This window comes from Dendropsophus ebraccatus, chromosome 11, assembly GCF_027789765.1.
Source record: "Dendropsophus ebraccatus isolate aDenEbr1 chromosome 11, aDenEbr1.pat, whole genome shotgun sequence".
Lineage (NCBI taxonomy): Eukaryota > Metazoa > Chordata > Amphibia > Anura > Hylidae > Dendropsophus > Dendropsophus ebraccatus.
In genome coordinates this window covers 16269230-16290127 of record NC_091464.1, presented here as the reverse complement: position 1 = coordinate 16290127, position 20898 = coordinate 16269230, and the positions used below count along the sequence as shown (strand labels likewise).

Here is a 20898-nt window from a genome sequence, read left to right as displayed (position 1 = left end):
ATTCACTGCTTAGGTGGGCAGCACAGGGCACCATCCCGTGGCTCCAGATGTGGCATGCCTAGGTGGGCACCATCCCTCAGTATCAGATGTGGCATGCCTAGGTGGGCACCATCCCTCAGTACCAGATGTGGCATGCCGAGGTGGGCACCATCCCTCAGTATCAGATGTGGCATGCCGAGGTGGGCAGCACAGGGCACCATCCCTCAGTACCAGATGTGGCATGCCGAGGTGGGCACCATCCCTCAGTACCAGATGTGGCATGCCAAGGTGGGCACCTTCCCTCAGTATCAGATGTGGCATGCCAAGGTGGGCACCATCCCTCAGTATCAGATGTGGCATGCCGAGGTGGGCAGCACAGGGCACCATCCTCCGGTCTCCTCGCCCGTTAACCCCTTGTGGCGCCCCCGCTCGGGCCGGGGGGCGGGGCGTCCTCTCCGGATTATTGGAGGTAACGCTCGGGCCCGGTCACGTGGTACGGTGCTGGGAAATGCTGGAAAACTTCTTGAAGGGCAAATAGGTGAAGAGCCGGGCGGGGGCGGGGGGCACGGCCAACATGGCGCCTCCTCCTCCTCCTCAGCAGCGGCACAGTCACCTGCAGGGAGCGGGATGGGGATGATGGTGCCCGCGGGGCTGGGCGTTGTCCTGTGGGCATCTACCTGGGCTTCTCTGCCCACCACCTCACAGCATCGTAGTGCCAGTCATGCCCACTCCCCTATAACAGGAGCCATTTTATGCCAGGCATCTGAATTCAAGTGGCATAGTCTGCTCGTGTCTCCTATGATGCCAGTCCTGCAGATACCGAGCTCTGCCCATCTCTGTGCCAAGGTGACAGCTTTACCTAATAACCCCCAGCTGCCAGATGGCAACATCCATGTCCCTCCTCAGGGGTGCAGGGCACAGTACAGTACAGTACAGATCTTACATGCCAGGGGTGCAGGGCACAGTACAGATCTTACATGCCAGGGGTGCAGGGCACAGTACAGTACAGTATAGATCTTACATGCCAGGGGTGCAGGGCACAGTACAGTACAGATCTTACATGCCAGGGGTGCAGGGCACAGTACAGATCTTATATGCCAGGGGTGCAGGGCACAGTACAGATATTACATGCCAGGGGTGCAGGGCACAGTACAGATCTTACATGCCAGGGGTGCAGGGCACAGTACAGATCTTACATGCCAGGGGTGCAGGGCACAGTACAGTACAGATCTTACATGCCAGGGGTACAGAGCACATATCTTACATGCCACCTTATCTTTTAGTGCCCCCCCCCCCTACCCTCATGCCATGCATGTCATATTTCTCATATACCACAGGTATAGGATACAGTCCTCTGGTGCCCATCATCATGTAACTATCTGCCTACCAGAGAGCCCATTCAGCCTGGTGGTGCCCCTTAATATGGTGCCCACCCCTATGTCAGGGCTATGCAGTGACTAATCTAGTATTAATCCATTGTCTGCCAGGGGCACCGAGGCTGGAAGTGGCCGGGTGGCACCATGTAGTAGAGGAGGCGTGTGTATGTAGGCACCGGGAGGGGTATGTGTGTATGGTGAGGAGGAGAGGCACTGGTGTGTGTGTGTCGGGGGTATGTGTGTGTATTGGGCACCGGATAGGAGGCATGTGTATGTGGTGAGGAGGAGGGGCACCGGAGGGGGTATGTGTGTAGTGGGCACCGGGGGGGGGGGGTGTGTGTGTGTGTCTGTAGTGGGCACCGGAGGGTGGGGTGGTATGTGTGTGTGTGTGTGTAGTGGGCACCGGAGGGGGTATGTGTGTGTGTGTATGTGTGTAGTGGGCACCGGAGGGTGTGTGTGTGTGTGTGTGTGTGTGTGTGTAGTGGGCACCGGAGGGGGTATGTGTGTGTGTGTGTGTAGTGGGCACCGGAGGGGGTATGTGTGTGTGTGTGTGTGTGTGTGTGTGTGTGTGTGTAGTGGGCACCGGAGGGGGTATGTGTGTGTGTGTAGTGGGCACCGGAGGGGGTATGTGTGTAGTGGGCACCGGGTGTGTGTGTGTAGTGGGCACCGGAGGGGGTATGTGTGTGTGTGTGTGTGTAGTGGGCACCGGAGGGGGTATGTGTGTAGTGGGCACCGGGTGTGTGTGTGTGTGTAGTGGGCACCGGGGGGGGGGGGGTGGTATGTGTGCGTGTGTGTAGTGGGCACGGGGGGGGGGGGGTATGTGTGTGTGTGTCTGTAGTGGGCACCGGAGGGTGGGGTGGGGTGGTATGTGTGTGTGTGTGTGTAGTGGGCACCGGAGGGGGTATGTGTGTGTGTGTGTAGTGGGCACCGGAGGGTGTGTGTGTGTGTGTGTGTGTGTAGTGGGCACCGGAGGGGGTATGTGTGTGTGTGTGTGTGTGTGTAGTGGGCACCGGAGGGGGTATGTGTGTGTGTGTGTGTGTGTGTGTGTAGTGGGCACCGGAGGGGGTATGTGTGTGTGTGTGTGTGTAGTGGGCACCGGAGGGGGTATGTGTGTAGTGGGCACCGGGTGTGTGTGTGTGTGTAGTGGGCACCGGAGGGGGTATGTGTGTGTGTGTGTGTAGTGGGCACCGGAGGGGGTATGTGTGTAGTGGGCACCGGGTGTGTGTGTGTGTGTAGTGGGCACCGGAGGGGGTATGTGTGTGTGTGTGTGTAGTGGGCACTGGAGGGAGTATGTGTGTGTGTGTGTAGTGGGCACCGGAGGGGGTATGTGTGTGTGTGTGTAGTGGGCACCGGGGGGGGGGGGGGGGAGGTATGTGTGTGTGTAGTGGGCACCGGAGGGGGTATGTGTGTGTGTGTGTAGTGGGCACCGGAGGGGGTATGTGTGTGTGTGTGTAGTGGGCACCGGGGGGGGGGTGGTATGTGTGTAGTGGGCACCGGAGGGGGTATGTGTGTGTGTGTGTAGTGGGCACCGGAGGGGGTATGTGTGTGTGTGTGTAGTGGGCACCGGAGGGGGGGGGTGGTATGTGTGTGTGTGTGTAGTGGGCACCGGAGGGGGGGGGTGGTATGTGTGTGTGTGTGTGTAGTGGGCACCGGAGGGGGTATGTGTGTGTGTAGTGGGCACCGGGGGGGGGGTGGTATGTGTGTGTGTGTGTAGTGGGCACCGGAGGGGGTATGTGTGTGTAGTAGTGGGCACCGGAGGGGGTATGTGTGTGTGTAGTGGGCACCGGATAGGAGGCATGTGTATGTGGTGACGAGGAGGGGCACCGGAGGGGGTATGTGTGTGTAGTAGTGGGCACCGGAGGGGGTATGTGTGTGTGTAGTGGGCACCGGGGGGGGGGGGGTGGTATGTGTGTGTAGTAGTGGGCACCGGAGGGGGTATGTGTGTGTGTAGTGGGCACCGGATAGGAGGCATGTGTATGTGGTGACGAGGAGGGGCACCGGAGGGGGCAGCCACTACTCCCCGTCCTTGGCTCTGCAGTCACGGCGGCGCCTCCCTTCCCCCCTCCCCCCGGGACACACTCGCATTGGTCGTCCATCGCTCCGGAGCCGCCTCTCTACAAAGGAAGGTAGATATATAGGAGGTGAGGAGAACACAAGATCTCGCCGGGTCCAAGTTCCTCCCGTGCTCTCACCGGCAGCCATTGTCATTGAATCCCCCTCACCGCTGCCTTGCCCACCCCAGTGCCAGCTGTGCCATCTCCACCACTCCAAGCCTTATCCCGGGAGCAGCGGGACCCTTCCCCATAGAGATTGTATACAATAGCCTTGTCCCGACGAGCAGAGGTCAAGCCACCGGGAGGAGTGTATCTAACCGAGTGTATCTAAACTAGAACAACATGGCCCGAGAGAAATCCAAGGAGAACGACGGCGGCTGGAAGAGATTCATGTGGAACCCGGAGAAGAAGGAGTTCCTGGGCAGGACAGGTGGCAGCTGGTGTAAGTAGGGGTGCCCGGGGGGATGCGGCAGCCTCAAGGTTAGGGCGGGTGTCCTCTGTGCCAGCTGGGTGCACAATGGCCGCCCCCTGGCATCACATCCTGGGGGATCCTGCTTCTGGGGGGAAAGGTCATTGTGAAGGACACCCGTGCAGGAGGGCGGGGGGAGCCCGGTGTCACCGTCACCCGCCGCCGGGGAGGGCTCCATCCAACCGCGCCATGGAAAATACGCAGACGGCAAATAGAGGGGGGTGGGGAGGAGCTGGGCGACATCTGGGGGTATTGTCGCTGCCAGGGGCCAGGGAGGGGTTAATCCTGCATCACTGCTCAAGGTTAGTCAAGGTGACAGGTTACTACTATGGGGGATGCCCAATGGCGCCTATGTCTGTGGAGCAGGGGCATCTGTCTGTGGAGCAGGGGCATCTGTCTGTGGAGCCTCCCTGGCATCTATGTAGAGCAGGGGCATCTGTCTGTGGACCAGCCTTGGTATCTGTGTGGAGGAGGGGCATCTGTCTGTGGAGCAGGGGCATCTGTCTGTGGAGCCTCCCTGGCATCTGTGTGGTGCAGGGGCAACTGTCTGTGGACCAGCCTTAGTATCTGTGTGGAGCAGGGGCATCTGTCTGTGGTGCAGGGGCATCTGTCTGTGGTGCAGGGGCATCTGTCTGTGGACCAGCCTTGGTATCTGTGTGGAGCACGGGCATCTGTCTGTGGTGCAGGGGCATCTGTCTGTTGACCAGCCTTGGTATCTGTGTGGAGCAGGGGCATCTGTCTGTGGACCAGCCTTGGTATCTATGTGGTGCAGGGGCATCTGTCTGTGGAGCCTCCCTGGCATCTGTATGTGGAGCAGGGGCATCTGTTTGTGAAGCCACCTTGGCATCTGTCTGTGGAGGAGCCTGGGCATCTGTCTGTGGCGCAGGGGCATCTGTCTGTGGAGGAGCCTGGGCATCTGTCTGTGGAGCAGGGGCATCTGTCTGTGGACCAGCCTTGGTATCTATGTGGTGCAGGGGCATCTGTCTGTGGAGGAGACTGGGCATCTGTCTGTGGAGCAGGGGCGTCTGTCTGTGGACCAGCCTTGGTATCTATGTGGTGCAGGGGCATCTGTCTGTGGTGCAGGGGCATCTGTCTGTGGACCAGCCTTGGTATCTATGTGGTGCAGGGGCATCTGTCTGTGGAGGAGACTGGGCATCTGTCTGTGGAGCAGGGGCGTCTGTCTGTGGACCAGCCTTGGTATCTATGTGGTGCAGGGGCATCTGTCTGTGGAGCAGGGGCATCTTTCTGTGGAGCAGGGGCAGGACTCTAGCTGGAGGCAGAAGATTGCTCAGGAATGAACAGGTCCTGGGAAGGTCGTCTCCTAGCAACCAGCTGTAACCTGAGTGAGGCCTCACAATAAGGCGGCCATGTCTGTTGTATGGATGGACAGGGTGACAATGTGTGGATTGTTCTGGATTGACTTTCAGCGAGATAATAATCACATAAAAGATGGCGGCCGAGGATCCTGCCTGGAGGTTCCTCATGGAGTACACACCAGCCTTGTGTGTATCTGCAATGTCTGTATCACAGGTTACTAGGATTTATTGGTTTTATATCATGATGTTGGAGGCAACAGAGAACATTTAAAGGGGATTTCCAGTCTTAGAGCAAAAAGTCGGATGCCTGCTGATAAAAAAATACTTACCTGCCCAAATTCTCCCCAGCTGCCAGTCTGATACCCCGTGTCCTCGCAGCTCCCTGGTTCCGGTCACATGTCGACCCTGTACAAACGGCAACTTCAGCCAAACACTGGTCACAGCGGTGACTCCCCTGACTATGGGGTCGAAACGTCACAGGAATCAGGAAGCTGTCGGGTTAGGGAACTGTCTGCAGGAGATGGGAAAGGTGAGTATTGTTTGGTATTTTTTTTTATAAATATACTCAGATTTTGGATTTTTTTTCTGGTCTGGAATACCCCTTTAAGATCACCAGGAAATACAAATCCTCAGTAATATATTCAAACATTTCTTAGTTGTATCTGGTGCTGTAGAGGTGGATGCTGACTAATCCTGCCTGGTTATCCAGTGATGGCTGTATATCCTGCTTCAGAACAGTAGGAAAGCTGGGTGATAGGTTGGGATGCAGTTGGTTGTCACCGCTTGGTCCACATAGAGCAGGGCTAGGGAACCTTTGGCTCTCCAGCTGTTGCAAAACTACAACTCCCATCATGCCTGGACAGCCAGAGCTTTAGCTCTGGCTGTCCAGGCATGATGGGAGTTGTAGTTTTGCAACAGCTGGAGAGCCAAGGTTCCCTACCCGTGACATAGATCTTGCAAGGACCATTCTGTCTATTGTCAGGTGATGCATATAGATTGTAACATATATTGCAGGGATACTGGACTGTTCGTTTAGTATAGTAATACTATAGTATATGGTATTATATTATATGGTGTTATAGCAATACTATGGTATATGGTATTACAGTATATGGTATTATAGTATATGGTGTTATGGTATAGTATATGGTGTATTGCTATAGTAACACTATAGTATATGGTATTATATTATATGGTGTTATAGTATATGGTATTATATTATATGGTGTTATAGTATATGGTGTTATGATATAGTAATACTATGGTATATGGTATTATATTATATGGTGTTATAGTAATACTATGGTATATGGTATTACAGTATATGGTATTATAGTATATGGTGTTATGGTATAGTATATGGTGTATTGATATAGTAACACTATAGTATATGGTATTATATTATATGGTGTTATAGTATATGGTGTTATGGTATAGTAATACTATGGTATATGGTGTTATGATATAGTAATACTATGGTATATGGTGTTTATAGTATATGGTATTATAGTGTATGGTAATATGGTATAGTAATACTATGGTATACGGTGTTATAGTATGTGGTATTATACTAGTATACGATATAGTAATACTATGGTGAAAGTTCTAGAAAAAAAACCTGTCGTGTTGCCAACTAATATGGCCCCCAGGGCTTTTCATTGGTATACCTGCCTCGGCCATTGTTCTGGACTTTCTTAGTAAGTCTGACCTAACAATAGGCCCTGCTGTGGTATCTGTTTTCCTGGGAGAAGTGCGGCCGCAGCTCTGGCCGCCTCGGGGAACACGATCTTGTAATTACCACTTTGGAATGGTGTTATCTGTATTAGTTAATGGCGTGTCGGATGTGAAAGGTGGCACTGGATATGTGTGTGCTCTATGGTCTCCATGCACAAAGCATGTGGAGTAACACGGGGGCCCGACGCCTGGCCGGAATCACAGGCGGCATGTTTGCATAGCAGCAATGATGCTTTTTCTCCTCTCCTATGGCTGAGCTGTGGAAAAAATTTCCAAATCTCCCTGACGTCACTGACACTTGCTCAATGCTGCCTGGATACCGCTGTTAACTGTGAAGGTGCCTGTTCCTGACACCAGTCAGCAGCCGCAGCAGCGTGGCTAGGCCGGGCCGGATCCAGGCTTATGGCTACATACTGAGCTTTTAATTAACAACGCTCGGTGGCAGCCTGGGCTGGCTGTCCGCACACAGGGCTGGACGGCTGTCAAGTGGCAGCAGATTACACTCTGCTTTATGCCACCAATTGGCTTTCTCTGGCTGAGTAGCCTGGATAACATGGCAGTGATATATCCCCCCCCCCCCCCCCCCCCCCCCCCCCCTTATATGTTGGTCCATATAGATGTTAACCTATATATATATATATATATATATATATATATATATATATATATATATATATAATTTTTTATATATTTTTTTAATTTATATTTATCATTTTAAATTATATTTATAATTTATAAATATATATTTTTTATATTTATATTTTTTTACTAGTGTGTCTAATACTTCTTTTTCACTGTTTATTTTGCAGTTAAGATCTTACTTTTCTATCTGGTCTTCTACGGCTGTCTGGCTGGTATATTTATCGGGACCATTCAAGTGCTTCTATTAACCATCAGCGAATATGAACCAAAGTATCAGGACCGTGTGGCACCACCAGGTAACGTTATCTACTGTTACGCCTGAACTTTAACCCTTTTATTCCTGATGTAAAACCTGTATGACTTCCTTATCGGGTTTTCTGCCTTTAAAGAGTTAAGGCAGAACTTCCTCTTGAGATCAGCCGTTACGTAGGTTTTGAAAAAAAAACAAAACATGCATATACAGCAGAGCGGAGTTTGTCGTTTGACGTTGTGTTGCAGGGAAAGAGAACCTTAGCTCTTCAGCTGTTACAAAACTACAACTCCCATCAGGCCTGGACATCCAAAGCTTTAGCTTTGGCTGTCCAGGCATGATGGGAGTTGTAGTTTTGCAACAGCTGGAGAGCCAAGGTTCCCTACCCCTGTTGTGTTTGTGTTTAAAGGGGTAGTTCACCAAATTTTTCCTTTCAAATTAACTAATGCCGGAAAGAAACAGATATGTAATTTACTTCTATTAAAAAAAAAAAAAGTCAAGTCTTCCAGTACTTATCAGCTGCTGTATGTCCTGTAGGAAGTGGTATTCTTTGCAGTCTAGAGAACAGGAGAGAATTTCTATGGGGATTTGCTGCTGCTCTGGACAGTTCCTGTTACGGACAGAGGTGGCAGCGAAGAGCACTGTGTCAGACTGGAAAGATTACATCACTTCCTGCAGGACATACATCAGCTGATAAGTACTGGAAGACTTGAGATTTTTTTAATAGAAGTAATTTACAAATTTATATAACTTTCTTGCACCAGTTTTTTTTTTGTGAACTACCCCTTTAATAAATGGCCTTACTATGGTACATTCAGCTCTGCACCATAACGTGTAGGTATATGGATCAGAGACATGTAGGGAAGGTTATAGTCTTCTGTATTCTGAAGGTTAAGTACCCGCAGCAGCGTCATATACACCCTCAGAGCCATTTATATCACTTGCCGCATTGTCATCCAATTAAACTGCAATGTAATCCGCCGCTGTAAATAATAGCAATTCCCGATCATCTCTGATGGGATTAGGCAGAGATATCGACTTACACAGGATCTTCTCTGATGAGAGGGGAGAAATCTCTGTAATAACAGTACGGTAGGAGGAGCACATGCAATACTACGCCTGGCATCCCTTATGGCTTAGGAAGCATGCTGAGACTTGTAGTTCTACAACACATAATTCCTTGTATACACATACAGGCAATGACTAATGGTCCATATCATCTTTTGGACAGGCTGGGTTTAATTATTATTATTATTTTTTTATTTTTTTTTGCAGAAATCAATAGTACAGGCGATTTTAAAAAAGTTTGTAATTGGGTTTATTAGCCGAAAAATGCATTTTTATCATGAAAAATCAGTTTGAAGCTCTCCCCCCCTATCTTCATGATTGTCTTTAGAGAGGGGAGGGGTTGAGGGAGATGAGGCACCAAAACAGGACAACAAAGAGTTAATTTACAGCTACATCACCAGGCTATCTCCTCTGAGGTCGGCTTTCACACAGGTCCCGCTGTGTAATCCTTTGATCTCTGCTGGCGACTAATCTCCCTCCTCCCCCCTCCCCTCTCCATAGGTTACACAGGGCCCGACTGATGTAAAAGAGTCGAGATTTCCTGATAATGAGCAGTGATTGAGAGAGAGGAGGGAGGGGGGGGGACCTGGGGAAAGTCTTTTTGAATGCAGATAATGGCATATTTGCCTAATAAACCCAATTACAAAATTTCTTAAAATCGCCTGGACTATTGATTTCTGCAAAAAAAAAAAATAATAATAATAATAATATGGCTTAGGAAGTATGCTGAGACTTGTAGTTCTACAACACAGTCATTGCCCGTATGTGTATACAGGGAATTATAATGGTCCACATCATCTCTTGGACAGGATGGATTGTGTTCTGTCTTCCTTAAGTCCTCCCCTCCCCACCATAGCAGAGGGAACGGGTAGGGATTGGCTCCTCTCTAGTAACCAGCCATTCTCACATATGCAAATACTAAATAATTCAGCGGCAGGGCTGGATGACATGCGAGCCTCTCGGCCTGGTAGTGTCTGAGGTTGTAGTCTCGTGTACCATAACAGAGAGGTATAAGGCCGCACTTGCCTCAAAATGGCGTGTAAGCAGTTTCAGGGACTTATCTAAAGTGAACACTGTGCACAATGTAAAGGGAAGTGCTTTCCTCTGTACACCATGTGCTCTGCTGACGCCTGCGTTACACATCGGAGGAGGGAGCCCAGCCACTTCCCCTTCAGATATGACCTTCACTCTCTAGCCCAGTTAATGATTCACTCTTTTGTTTTTTCCCCCCTTTGTAGACGTTAAGGTCATGTAGGATATATATATATATATATATATATATATATATATATTATATTGTACAGAATCATTGGTTACTAGCAGAGCAGACAGTACATGGGCAATACATATTGCTTAAAATGACAATTAGATCTGCTTATGCCAGGGGTAGGGAACCTTGGCTGTCCAGCTGTTGCAAAACTACAACTCCCATCATGCCTGGACAGCCAAAGCTAAAGCTTTGGCTGTCCAGGCATGATGGGAGTTGTAGTTCTGCAACAGCTGGAGAGCCAAGGTTCCCTACCCTAGGCTTTGGGGTTGAAGACTATGACACCTAATGTGGGCAGTAACCCTACAGAGATCTCTGGTTGTCTGAGTGTTTGCAGAGCTGCCATAGGAAACAATGGGCCTGCAATGTATTATGTGACTTGTCATTGTGGCTTAGCAGAGCTAGGAGTGATAATTGTAGCTGCACAGGGAATTGTTTATTGCCGCAGGTCTCATCCATTGACAGATATAATCATTCATACAAATATATGTAGACAATCCCCCTAATCCCAAAAGGCGGAGCTTCATTTAGGGAATTCCCAGCAGTTCTTATAAGGGTACACCATTTTTTTTTTTTTTCTAGTGTCAGAAAGTTGTAATTTACCTCTATTTAAAAATCTCTAGTCTTCCAGTCCTTATCAGCTGCTGTGTGTCCTGCAGGAAGTGGTGTATTCTTTCCAGTCTGACACAGTGCTCTCTGCTGCCACCTCTGTCCAGAGCAGGAGAGGTTTTCTATAGGGATTTGCTGCTGCTCTGGACAGTTCCTGACATGGACAGAGGTGGCAGCAGAGAACAATGTGTCAGACCGGAGATAATACACCAATTCCTGAAGGACATACAGCAGCTGATAAGTACTGGAAGACTTGAGATTTTTAAATACAAGTATAAATTCAAAAAAATTCTGTCACCAGTTGACTTGAAAGAACCCCCCCCCACCAGAGTACCCCTTTAAGATGGCTTGGACTGTCGTAAAGGAGCTTGTACCTCAGACATAGGCAGGATATTGGCTGCTGTAAATGCTTACATGTATTGCCCTAGCAGATACAACTTTCTCTGTTTATCTCTACACTAGCTAGCCCCCCCACCACGCACACGCACATCCCTCAGCATAGCCTCACCCCTCCCCAGATATGAATGACGAGGGTTGGTAATCTTGTAGAGAGTTAGTGTAAGTCAGTCATTTAGCATTTGATTACCGGTGGCTGAACCAGTTGGACTAGGGAGTCCAGAAAAACATGGACATAGCCTGCAGCCTATAGCTGCATCCATGCTTCCCAGGGCTGCATCCAGCTTCTTTACTTCATCCAGCTTTCTACTAGATCCACATAGACATTATATCGTAGGCAGTGTGTGTTTGTTTCTCGTGGTTTAGGTTTACAACTGTTTGGAGTGATTTTTAATCATATATTGCTTAAAGGGAATGTGTCACCTAGATTTTCTTTTACTGATTAGAGTCAGATACTAAAACGTCTTCTTTTTATTCTAATCTGTTTCTATTTTGTGACTGTAGTATTTTTTTTTTCTCACTTTTTGTACATTGTTATCGGGGTGCCCATCTTGCCTGAGGTGTTTTCAACGGTACTTAGTGACATGTTTTACAGCAAGACCCATGGACATAGACGACAATAGATAGATATCCCCTTGAGATGAATGTGAAACATCACTGAGCACGCTCTGTGACCTGTGAAGGTGTCATTCCACAGGGAGCTGCTATTGTCTCCTCTATCTACTGGTGTCCCATGTCGCTGCAATGCTGTACAGATCACTTAACAGCAGCCTCTTATCAGCACAGACGCAACAGGAAGTCTCAGCTTAGTTTGAGCCCCAGTGGTGAGAATTGAAACTGCGAGATATCAGGATTATTTTATAATATAAAACAGAAAAATGGAAAATTACTAAAAGTCACCAAAATATATATTGAAAAATATATTAAACATAAAAACATAATCTAAACAATAAGTGATTTTCTGTTGACACTTGACATAAGACTGAATGGCAATGAAAGTGGTTGTTGTTCATAGGTAAAAGTATACATATAGCCACTTTTATTCTAAATACATATTGTTAAAGGGGTAGTTCCGCAAAATAAAAAAAAAAAACTATTCTTTCAAATCAACTGGTGCCAAAGATTTGTAAATTACTTCTAGTAAAAAAAATCTTAAGTCTTCCCATACTTATCAGCTTCTGTATGTTTCTGTATTCTTTCCAGTCTGACACAGCGCTCTCTGCTGCCACCTCTGTCCCGAGCAGGAGAGGTTTTTCATAGGGATTGGCTACTGATCTGGACAGTTCCTGATATGGACAGAGGTGGCAGCAGAGAGCGCTGTGTCAGACTGGAAAGAATCAACCACTTCCTGCAGGACATACAGCAGCTGATAAGTACTGGAAGACTGGAGATTTTTTTTAATTGAAGTAAATTACAAATCTCTGGCACTTTCTGATACCAGTTTATTTGAAAGAATTATTTTTTTTTTCCGCTGAACTACCCCTTGAGTATAAATATATATCATCAGCCCAATAAAAGAAGGTCACAAACATTGTCAAGGGTCAGTTCCTTAAAAGACAAAGAGCTCACCAAAACTGTCCAGCTAGAGGTTGTACATCTCCTAGTCCTGGAAAACATGGATGGTGCCGTTACACACCGGATTTCACACTGCGGATCCGGTGTCAGTGCATCCCTATGAGAATACAAACTCGCAGCGGGACTGACATCCCACTGCGAGTATGTAAGTTAACCCCCCGGTGACTGGAGAATACATCACCTCCTCCCTGCTCCGGCTTACTTTGGGAGTTCTCGACAGGACGTCCCGCTCAGCCAATCAGCGGCTGTGGCGGGGCAGCGCACTGATTGGCTGATCGGGACCAGCAGACGCTGGGAACCCCCAGGATGCACTGACACTGGATCCGCAGCGGATTTCGCTGCGGATCCGGTGTGTGTGAAGGCACCCTGAGGCTATGTTCCCACTTCGGGAAAATATCAGGGAAGGCAGCAATCTTGTAACATAGATGGCCGCTAATAATGATCATCATTAACGGTTGTCTATTTAACAACACGCCTTACACAGATATTATTACGAAATTGGAACGTAGCCATAGACTGTATACATGTTTTCCGGGACTCCCTAAGGTGGCATCCAACTTTTGCAGCTGCAGGGAATCCAATGCCGAGCGTTCAGGTTCGGATAACGTTGCTGAACATTTTAACAGATCCGCTCAACACCACCCACAATTACTACTCCAGCAGGACAGCGGAGGACACTTCTCCGTCCGGTGCCATTGACAAGATCAGTACCTGTCAGTCCTGTAAAGCACCTATGCGGCGGCTACATGGAGGAGGACCTTGTGTCCTAGCCAGTTCTTAAAAGGTGCAAGTAACCAAGTGACTATGGAGGGTGACGTCACGGCACATGCTGCGGGCGGCGTGATTGTGGATATAGCAATGTTATACTCAATAGATCTCCTTTTTTTATGTTCCAGGACTGACCCAGGTACCTAAAGCTGTAAAAACAGAAATATCCTTTACCGTGAACAGCCCAGAAACATATAAAGACTACGTGAATAGCATTTCCAAGTTTCTGGACAAGTATAACGCCAGCGAGCAAGAAGACTCAAAGATTTTTGAAGACTGCTCTAGTGAGTATTGAGACCTTTGACTTGACTAGTCGCCTATTACAATCCAGCGTAGGATATTAAGATTCTGATACCAGCCTGGAATCTAGATTAATAGTACTAAATGGCAGCATTAGGAATAGTCTGAGGCACTTAACAATCCCTTCATAGGAAAGCAGTGCTGGAATGTTAAGCCGCCATATCTGCTACTGCAAACAGCTATTCCTCTCACCTCCCCTATATACATGCATTATGGGCTTGGCCAAGTGTTTGTGTGTTTTCTTCAAGAGAAGGGGAAGAAGCTGAAGCTGAGGGTCAAGTGATATAGGAACATGTTTCAAATATCTGCTGTTAGATACACCAAAGTCAGCAGGTTTGGCCGCCTTGCATCTGAAGCGACTAGTCATCTTTAGTATGTAGTCCTGCATAGATTCTCTCCTATCCTTTGATGTGACTGGTCACACTGAATGGGCGAAGTATTGGGATCTCACCCTAGTAACTTGATGGTTAATTATAGTTTTCCCATTTTCCAGCTGTACCTACTGACTACATGGACCGTGGGCCGATAAACGGAGCAGATGGCAAAAAGAGATCCTGTAGATTTAAGAGGGAATGGCTGGGAAATTGCTCCGGTTTATCCGATCCATCTTTTGGTTTTAAAGAAGGCAAGCCCTGTATAATCGTGAAGCTAAACCGAATCCTGGGATATAAACCACAGGTAAGATCACATAGAGTTGGCGAGTTTAGCCTGATGTGCAGACGTTCACATTCAGGAGCAAAAAATTTACCAAAACCTTTGGCTTTATTTGTTGCAGCCTCCACTAAACGAATCCTTGCCCGTCGGCTACGGTGAATACAACAGCAAAATCATTCCTATCTTCTGTGAAGGAAGGGTAAGAGCCTCTGAGATTTTCCTAATAATATACAGTAAATGGCTCCTAGAAATTTGTGTATAAAAACGTGCATACTTACCTGTATAGAAAACCCTCAGAATGGTTGACGGCTAGAGATGAGCGAACCTGGAGCATGCTGGAGTCCATCCGAACCTGGACTTTCTGCATTTGATTAGCGGTGGCTGCTGACGTTGGATAAAGCCCTAAGGCTATGTGGGAAACATGGATATAGTCATTGGCTGTATCCATGTTTTCCAGACAACCTTAGAGCTTTATCCAAGTTCAGCAGCCCCCCCTAATCAAATGCCGAACGTTCGGGTTCGGATGGACTCTAACCCGAACCCGGTTCCCTCATCTCTATTGACGGCCTATCCTCAAGTTAATTGGGGCTCCTCTGCATTAACTAGGCATGGCCACTATGACGCTAGAAGCTAATTGCTTCTGGCCCTGTTTACTAGAGATGATCGAACAGCAGAAAATCTTAGGTTCTATAGAACTCAAACCTTGTCGAACCCTCTGCATTTGATTCCCGATGCCTTCCCAGTTTGTGGGGAAGGAGGAGCGTGCCCGGGGACCGTCTGGAATTCCGGGATTTAGCCTAGGTAATAGGCTGTATCCTGGAACCTAAGATTTTCTGCTGATCATCTCTACTGTTTACCACATAGATAAAGCCAAGGATTGACTATAAACCAAGAACTATCCTCTCTTCAAATCCATTCCTGGCTTTGGCTTCAAAAATCTGTCATATAAATCTCTGTGTAAACGCACCATGAGGATAGTTCATCATTAGAGCCTATGGCTGTATCTATGTTTTTTGGACTCACCAGGGCTGCATCCAACTTCTTCAGACATGGATATTTAAATGCTGAGCGATCTGACAAGCATGACTCAAATCTACAGTCTTCTTTTCTTTCTTTTTTGGCCTGGCAACGTACCAATCCGCTGATTTATTATTTTTTTTTTCACAATACCTTGTCAACGCGGACATCCCTGTGGTACAGTCTATTTATCAAGACACAAACCACAGGGTTTTTGTCTTGACTTTTGGTCCTTATAACAGTACAAAATACTGTATGTCCCATTGTATAATTAATGGTGTGAAAAAAAACTGGGAAATTATGAACATTTTTAACTTACCAAAAATACCAATTTTATGGTTCAAAATAAAGGCAAAAAAAAAAGTGAAATGGTAAATTTCACAATTTCATTCAACCTCTGCTGCCATTTTGTTTACAGAAACCAGAGGATAAGGAGAACGTTAAATCCATTCAATACTTTGGCATGGCTGGACAGCCCGGATTCCCCTTGAACTACTATCCATACTACGGAAGGCTGCTACAACCCAACTATCTTCAACCCCTCATTGCCGTGCAATTGACAAACATCACCATGGACACAGAAGTTCGCATTGAGTGCACGGCGTACGGCAAGAACATAGATTATAGCGAAAAAGACCGCTTTCAGGGACGTTTCGATATCAAGGTGGAAATAAAGAGTAGCTGATCCTGGGCGCCGCCTGTGTAATAACATAATCTAAAATTAAAACAAGAAAAAACTTTTAGTCTTGAACAAACTGTCATGTATGGGACCTTCACTAAATATATATGCTTTACACTAGCTTTCCGCATTTACTAGGGTTAGAATGTAAAATCAAGGTGTAGCAATAGCAACAAGTATTTATTTTACTGTAAATGAAAGAAACTAATAAATGACTTGAACCTTGGGAGATGCCCGTCATGCTGTAAACTATGATTCCAGAATCAAAATGTAGTAAGCAATGTTTTTGGCCCCAGAATGTTGCTTCATAGTGTATTTTATTTTTTTAGTGTATTGTACAGTAGCAGATGTGCAGACTAAACTTTCCGCCAAGCCATGTGTGTGTTTTTTTTTTTTTTTCAGTTTTTTTTTTTTTGTGAGCAAGCTTTTAGTCCAAGGTGTAAATACTCTGTATCGGGAATAAAACTGGCATTGTAGTAAGACAGCCAACCAATGAGAATATTTCATAGCACTCCATAAGTTTTTTTTGTGGCATTGATTTCATTTTATTTGTAAGAGGGGAACAGGGCTCTCTTAGTTTTTTTGTTTTTTTTGTTTGTTTCTTTAGATTTCCTTTCCACAACAGGTGATGGGTTGTGCTGTGCTTTGTATTTAATGCTTTTATATGAAGCCCTCCCCCCCTTATTTCTTATGTATGTTATGAAGGTGTGTTGAGGCCTGGGTCTGACTGTCACTTTTGCCAGGAATTGGGTTAATTGTTTTGCATTATATATATATATTTTATTTTATTTTTTTTTTGTCAGGAAGCATCGCAGTTTGGTGCTGTGTCTTTACAAATGTTTTAACCATTTTCATGGTGGAAGAATTTTATATTTATGCAGTTGTACAATTTTATTTTTCTTCAAGAAAAAAAAGTAATGTATGAAAAAAACCAAAGTCACGTGTTGAAAAATAAATCTTTATTTTAAAACAAGTTTAAAAAAAAAAAATGCAATGCAGTATCCCATAGGATGTATTATTACATGTCTACTGTGCGCACATTGTTCCAACATCTGTAATATTTGCAAGGAGTCCAATGCTCTTTCAGTCAAAACATCAGACAATAAAATGAATAAGCCAATTCCTGCTTGTGTCTTTCTTTTGGTGGCGGATCAGCTGTCCAGAATCTTGAAGAAATATTGTACCTAGGAAAGAGAACATTGAGATTTAGTACATTACTTGTGTCTAAGGGTACTACTACACGGGCCGACTACAGCATGATCATTTTAGTATTAATGAGCGCCGATCTGCTAGATCGGTGCTTATTTACTGCACCTATTAGACGACCTGATTATCGGGCAGTAAGGGCTGCATGAACATTGTTAGTGATGTCCATGCAGTCTTTGCCCAAACACCTGAGACTGGGAGCGGGGGAAAGGTAAGGTATTAGGTGATTGGGCAATCGGCAGCGCATCGCTATTACACGTAGCGATGCACAGTCAGCGCCTGATGATTTTTAGGTCCAAAACTATAACAATCGTTTCATCAGCTGATCATTGTCTCTATTACACAGAGCGATAATTGGCCCCATTCGACCAATTATCGCTTTGTGTAATAGGGCCCAAAGGGTCCTTTTAAAAACACAGATATCTGACAGATTTTTGAAGCCAAAGCCAGGAAGATACTATAAACAGAGTCGGTCATAAAGACTGAGATTTTTCCTTTTCTCAAATTCATTTCTGGCTTTGGCTTCAAAAATCTATCAGATATCTGTGTGTGTGTGTGTGTGTGTGTATAAAAGGACTATAAGGGTCCTTTTACACATACAGATCAATCTCTTATGTGCTGATTTAGTAAAGCAACGATCATTTTTTTTTTTTTTTTCTTTTTAAACAATTTAGAACAGGCATTTAGACAAATCATGAAAAGTTGTTGATACGACCGTAAATATGATGGTAATTGCGTTTGTATACATACTGTGAGAACAATTAACAATGATTTTGAGGTCAGCTCCAAAGAGGTTATTGACATAAGAACTAATTTTTGCCCGTCATTTGATCGCTGGCACATTTACACCACATTATCGCTTAAATTTGTAAGATTTAATGATTTTTTTGCATGATAATTTTCCCGTTTAAAACTTGTGGTTGTCGATCTGCAGCTTCCTCAGCCATGAGCTGGACACCAGGGTAAACAAGGTCATCACCAGGAATAGATGCCAGCAACTTGATATTTGTCATTGTATATTACAAAGCATCCATTAAAATTTAAAGGGATTGTCCCATCGCCTCTTTTTCATCTCAGTCCCGCTCCAACATCTGGGTTAGGTATGATGTCAGCAAGGACAGGATGAGGCGGTGAATGAGCTCGGCTATGCTGGGTCTCCCTCGGTCATTACACGTGGATGGCTTGGATGGAGAGTGGGATGTCAAAGGGAGACATAAGATAAGTGAGATACTAGACAGCCCATCACTGCAGGCACTTCACTAATAGTGGGTTTTACCAGTAAAATGGCCATTTTTATTAACTGATCTTGCTATTTACACGTGCCGCAGATCCTGGCTGTCTGTAGCATTGTATATGGAGTCTGGTCTCATGTTACTATGGTCCAGAAAGGACCATTGTATGTTGAAAAACCTAAGGCCATTGTAAGTTGAGGGACCATTGTATGTATTATTTTTCTCTTGTTGAGCCAAGATCTTTACATGTTTCACCTGCAGCTTATATTATCCGTGCACCTGATCTCTGGATTACCTGGATAGGGTTACCAGCATCACTCCATTAATATAAGAGACTTTTTCTTTACTTTCTGTGTATTCAGTGCCATGGAAGGGACTGGATCTGATCGTTTTTGACAATAAAAAAAAAAATTGGTTATGTCTGCAAAGCTTAAAGGGGTTATCCAGCGCTACAAAAACATGGCCACTTTCCCCCTACTGTTGTCTCCAATTTGGGTGGGGTTTTGAAACTCAGTTCCATTGAAGTAAATGGAGCTTAATTGCAAACCGCACCTGAACTGGAGACAACAGTATGGGGAAAAGTGGCCATGTTTTTTAGTGCTGGATAACCCCTTTAAGGGTTCATTCACACATACAGGATCTGGTGCAGATTTGAAGCTGCGCATTTAATGCTGAGTTCAGTCATTTAGTTACATTGACATCTGCAGCCGATTTTTCATGTGTAAATAGACCCTAAAGGGTCTAGCACCGATCAGCAAGATGTGCGCTAGTTAGCATTGCCTTTGTATGGCGCAATCAATAGAATGCTGTCGTTTGTGCGGCCATTACCAGTTTGCACAGGGTATAGCTCATGGGTCTCCAAACTGCGGCCGTCCAGCTGTTGCAAAACCACAATTCCCATCATGCCTGGACAGATAAGCTTTGTATTTCCCAGGCATGATGGGAAATGTAGTATTGCAACAGCTGGAGGGCCGCAGTTTGGAGACCCATGGTATAGCTGATAACGGTAAGTTTTACCACCACACAAAAGATGCGATCGGCCGTTTTCCTGCTCACTTGCTGAACTCTGACACTTTTTTCATTATCGACAACGAGTGTTCCTAGAAAGGCTCATTTATCTGATAATTGGCCTGTGTAAAAGGCCCTAAGCCTGTTTCTTACAGGGGCACACTCAGAAATTTTACTTGGGAGAAGTAAATTATGCCACAAAACCCAGGTCAGGATGTGTGTGCCATCTGCCATGACATCCTGGCGCTCTTTGGCATCTGAGCATAGTACGAGGGTGACAGAAGCTATAAGGATACATCAGTGTTGGCGGGAAGGGGAGACCACCTATAAGACCTTCCCTATGTGTTTGCCTCAGCCATTATGCAGGTATAACAATGTGCTCCTTACTGTAACAGGTAAATTTACTTGAACTCCCTTACAAAATGTTAAGGAAGGGAAGATAAAAGTTGCATTTACTTCTCCGGATCATTTTGCCTATTTGCTTCTTGTTCCTTCAATACGTTCCTTCTTACGTTCTCCCCTTGCAGATGCTGGGCATCTGTACTGTAAATTTAAAGCGACTCTGTACCCACAATCTGCCCCGCATCCCCCCCAACCACTTGTACCTTTGGATAGCTGCTTTTAATACATGATCTGTCCTGGGGTCCGTTCGGCAGGTGATGCAGTTATTATCCTACGAAACAACTTTTATACTTGCAGCCCTGTGTCAAATTGGCCTAGAGTTTCTGTGTCCTTGGCCTGCACCGCCTCTGCGCCTTCTTCATCATTAGGAATGCCCCTGGGAAGGATCTCTCCTGATCTTCACTTGTCTGAACACTGCACAGGTGTTGGATCAATAAGGCAGCTATCCTCCTGTGCAGTGTTCACACAGGTGATGAATAAGAAAAATCCTACCTAGTGCCATTCCTAATGATGAAGAAGGTGGGGAGGAGGGACGGTGAGGCGTCGCAGACCTAGGCCACGCCAATTTGACACATGGCTGTATGTTTAAAAGTTGTTTTTTAGGACAATAACTGCATCACCTGCCGAACGGACCCCAGGACAGATATTGGATTAAAAGCAACTATCCAGATTGTGGGTACAGAGTCACTTTAAGGTTTCTTAAAAGCCAACATTGGACATGGCTCCGACTTTATAGCACTAAAGTTGACCATTTAGCACTGCTTTTTCTGAAAAGTTGTACATAGCATTAGTATCTTTGGTTAGAATGATCATATATTATGTATAAATGATCATATTACTGCATTGGATCCTTTTTCAAGGTCCTTCTCTTCATCACCTGTGTTTTGATGTATTGTA

The 20898-nt window shown here is 46.1% G+C and overlaps 2 protein-coding genes across 4 annotated transcripts in view; one reads left to right on the top strand and one right to left on the bottom strand.

Moving 5' to 3' along the window:
- Positions 1–3495: 3495 nt before the first annotated feature.
- On the top strand, positions 3496–17273 carry ATP1B1 (ATPase Na+/K+ transporting subunit beta 1). The gene is made up of 6 exons (XM_069945628.1): positions 3496–3851; positions 7738–7866; positions 13632–13787; positions 14297–14481; positions 14579–14656; positions 15893–17273. The coding sequence occupies exons 1-6, from the start codon at positions 3752–3754 to the stop codon at positions 16157–16159; spliced, it is 915 nt and encodes a 304-aa protein (XP_069801729.1). The 5' UTR covers positions 3496–3751; the 3' UTR covers positions 16160–17273.
- NME7 (NME/NM23 family member 7) overlaps positions 17126–20898 on the bottom strand; it is a 101822-nt gene continuing 98049 nt past the window's right edge. For 2 of the 3 annotated variants that reach the window (XM_069945626.1, XM_069945627.1), the window contains one exon: positions 17127–17337. In XM_069945626.1, the coding sequence (XP_069801727.1) occupies positions 17305–17337 (33 nt within the window). In that variant the 3' untranslated portion in view covers positions 17127–17304. Of the gene's footprint in view, positions 17338–18886; positions 18974–20898 lie in introns of all 3 variants that reach the window. The other variant, XR_011358856.1, reaches the window with a different exon arrangement.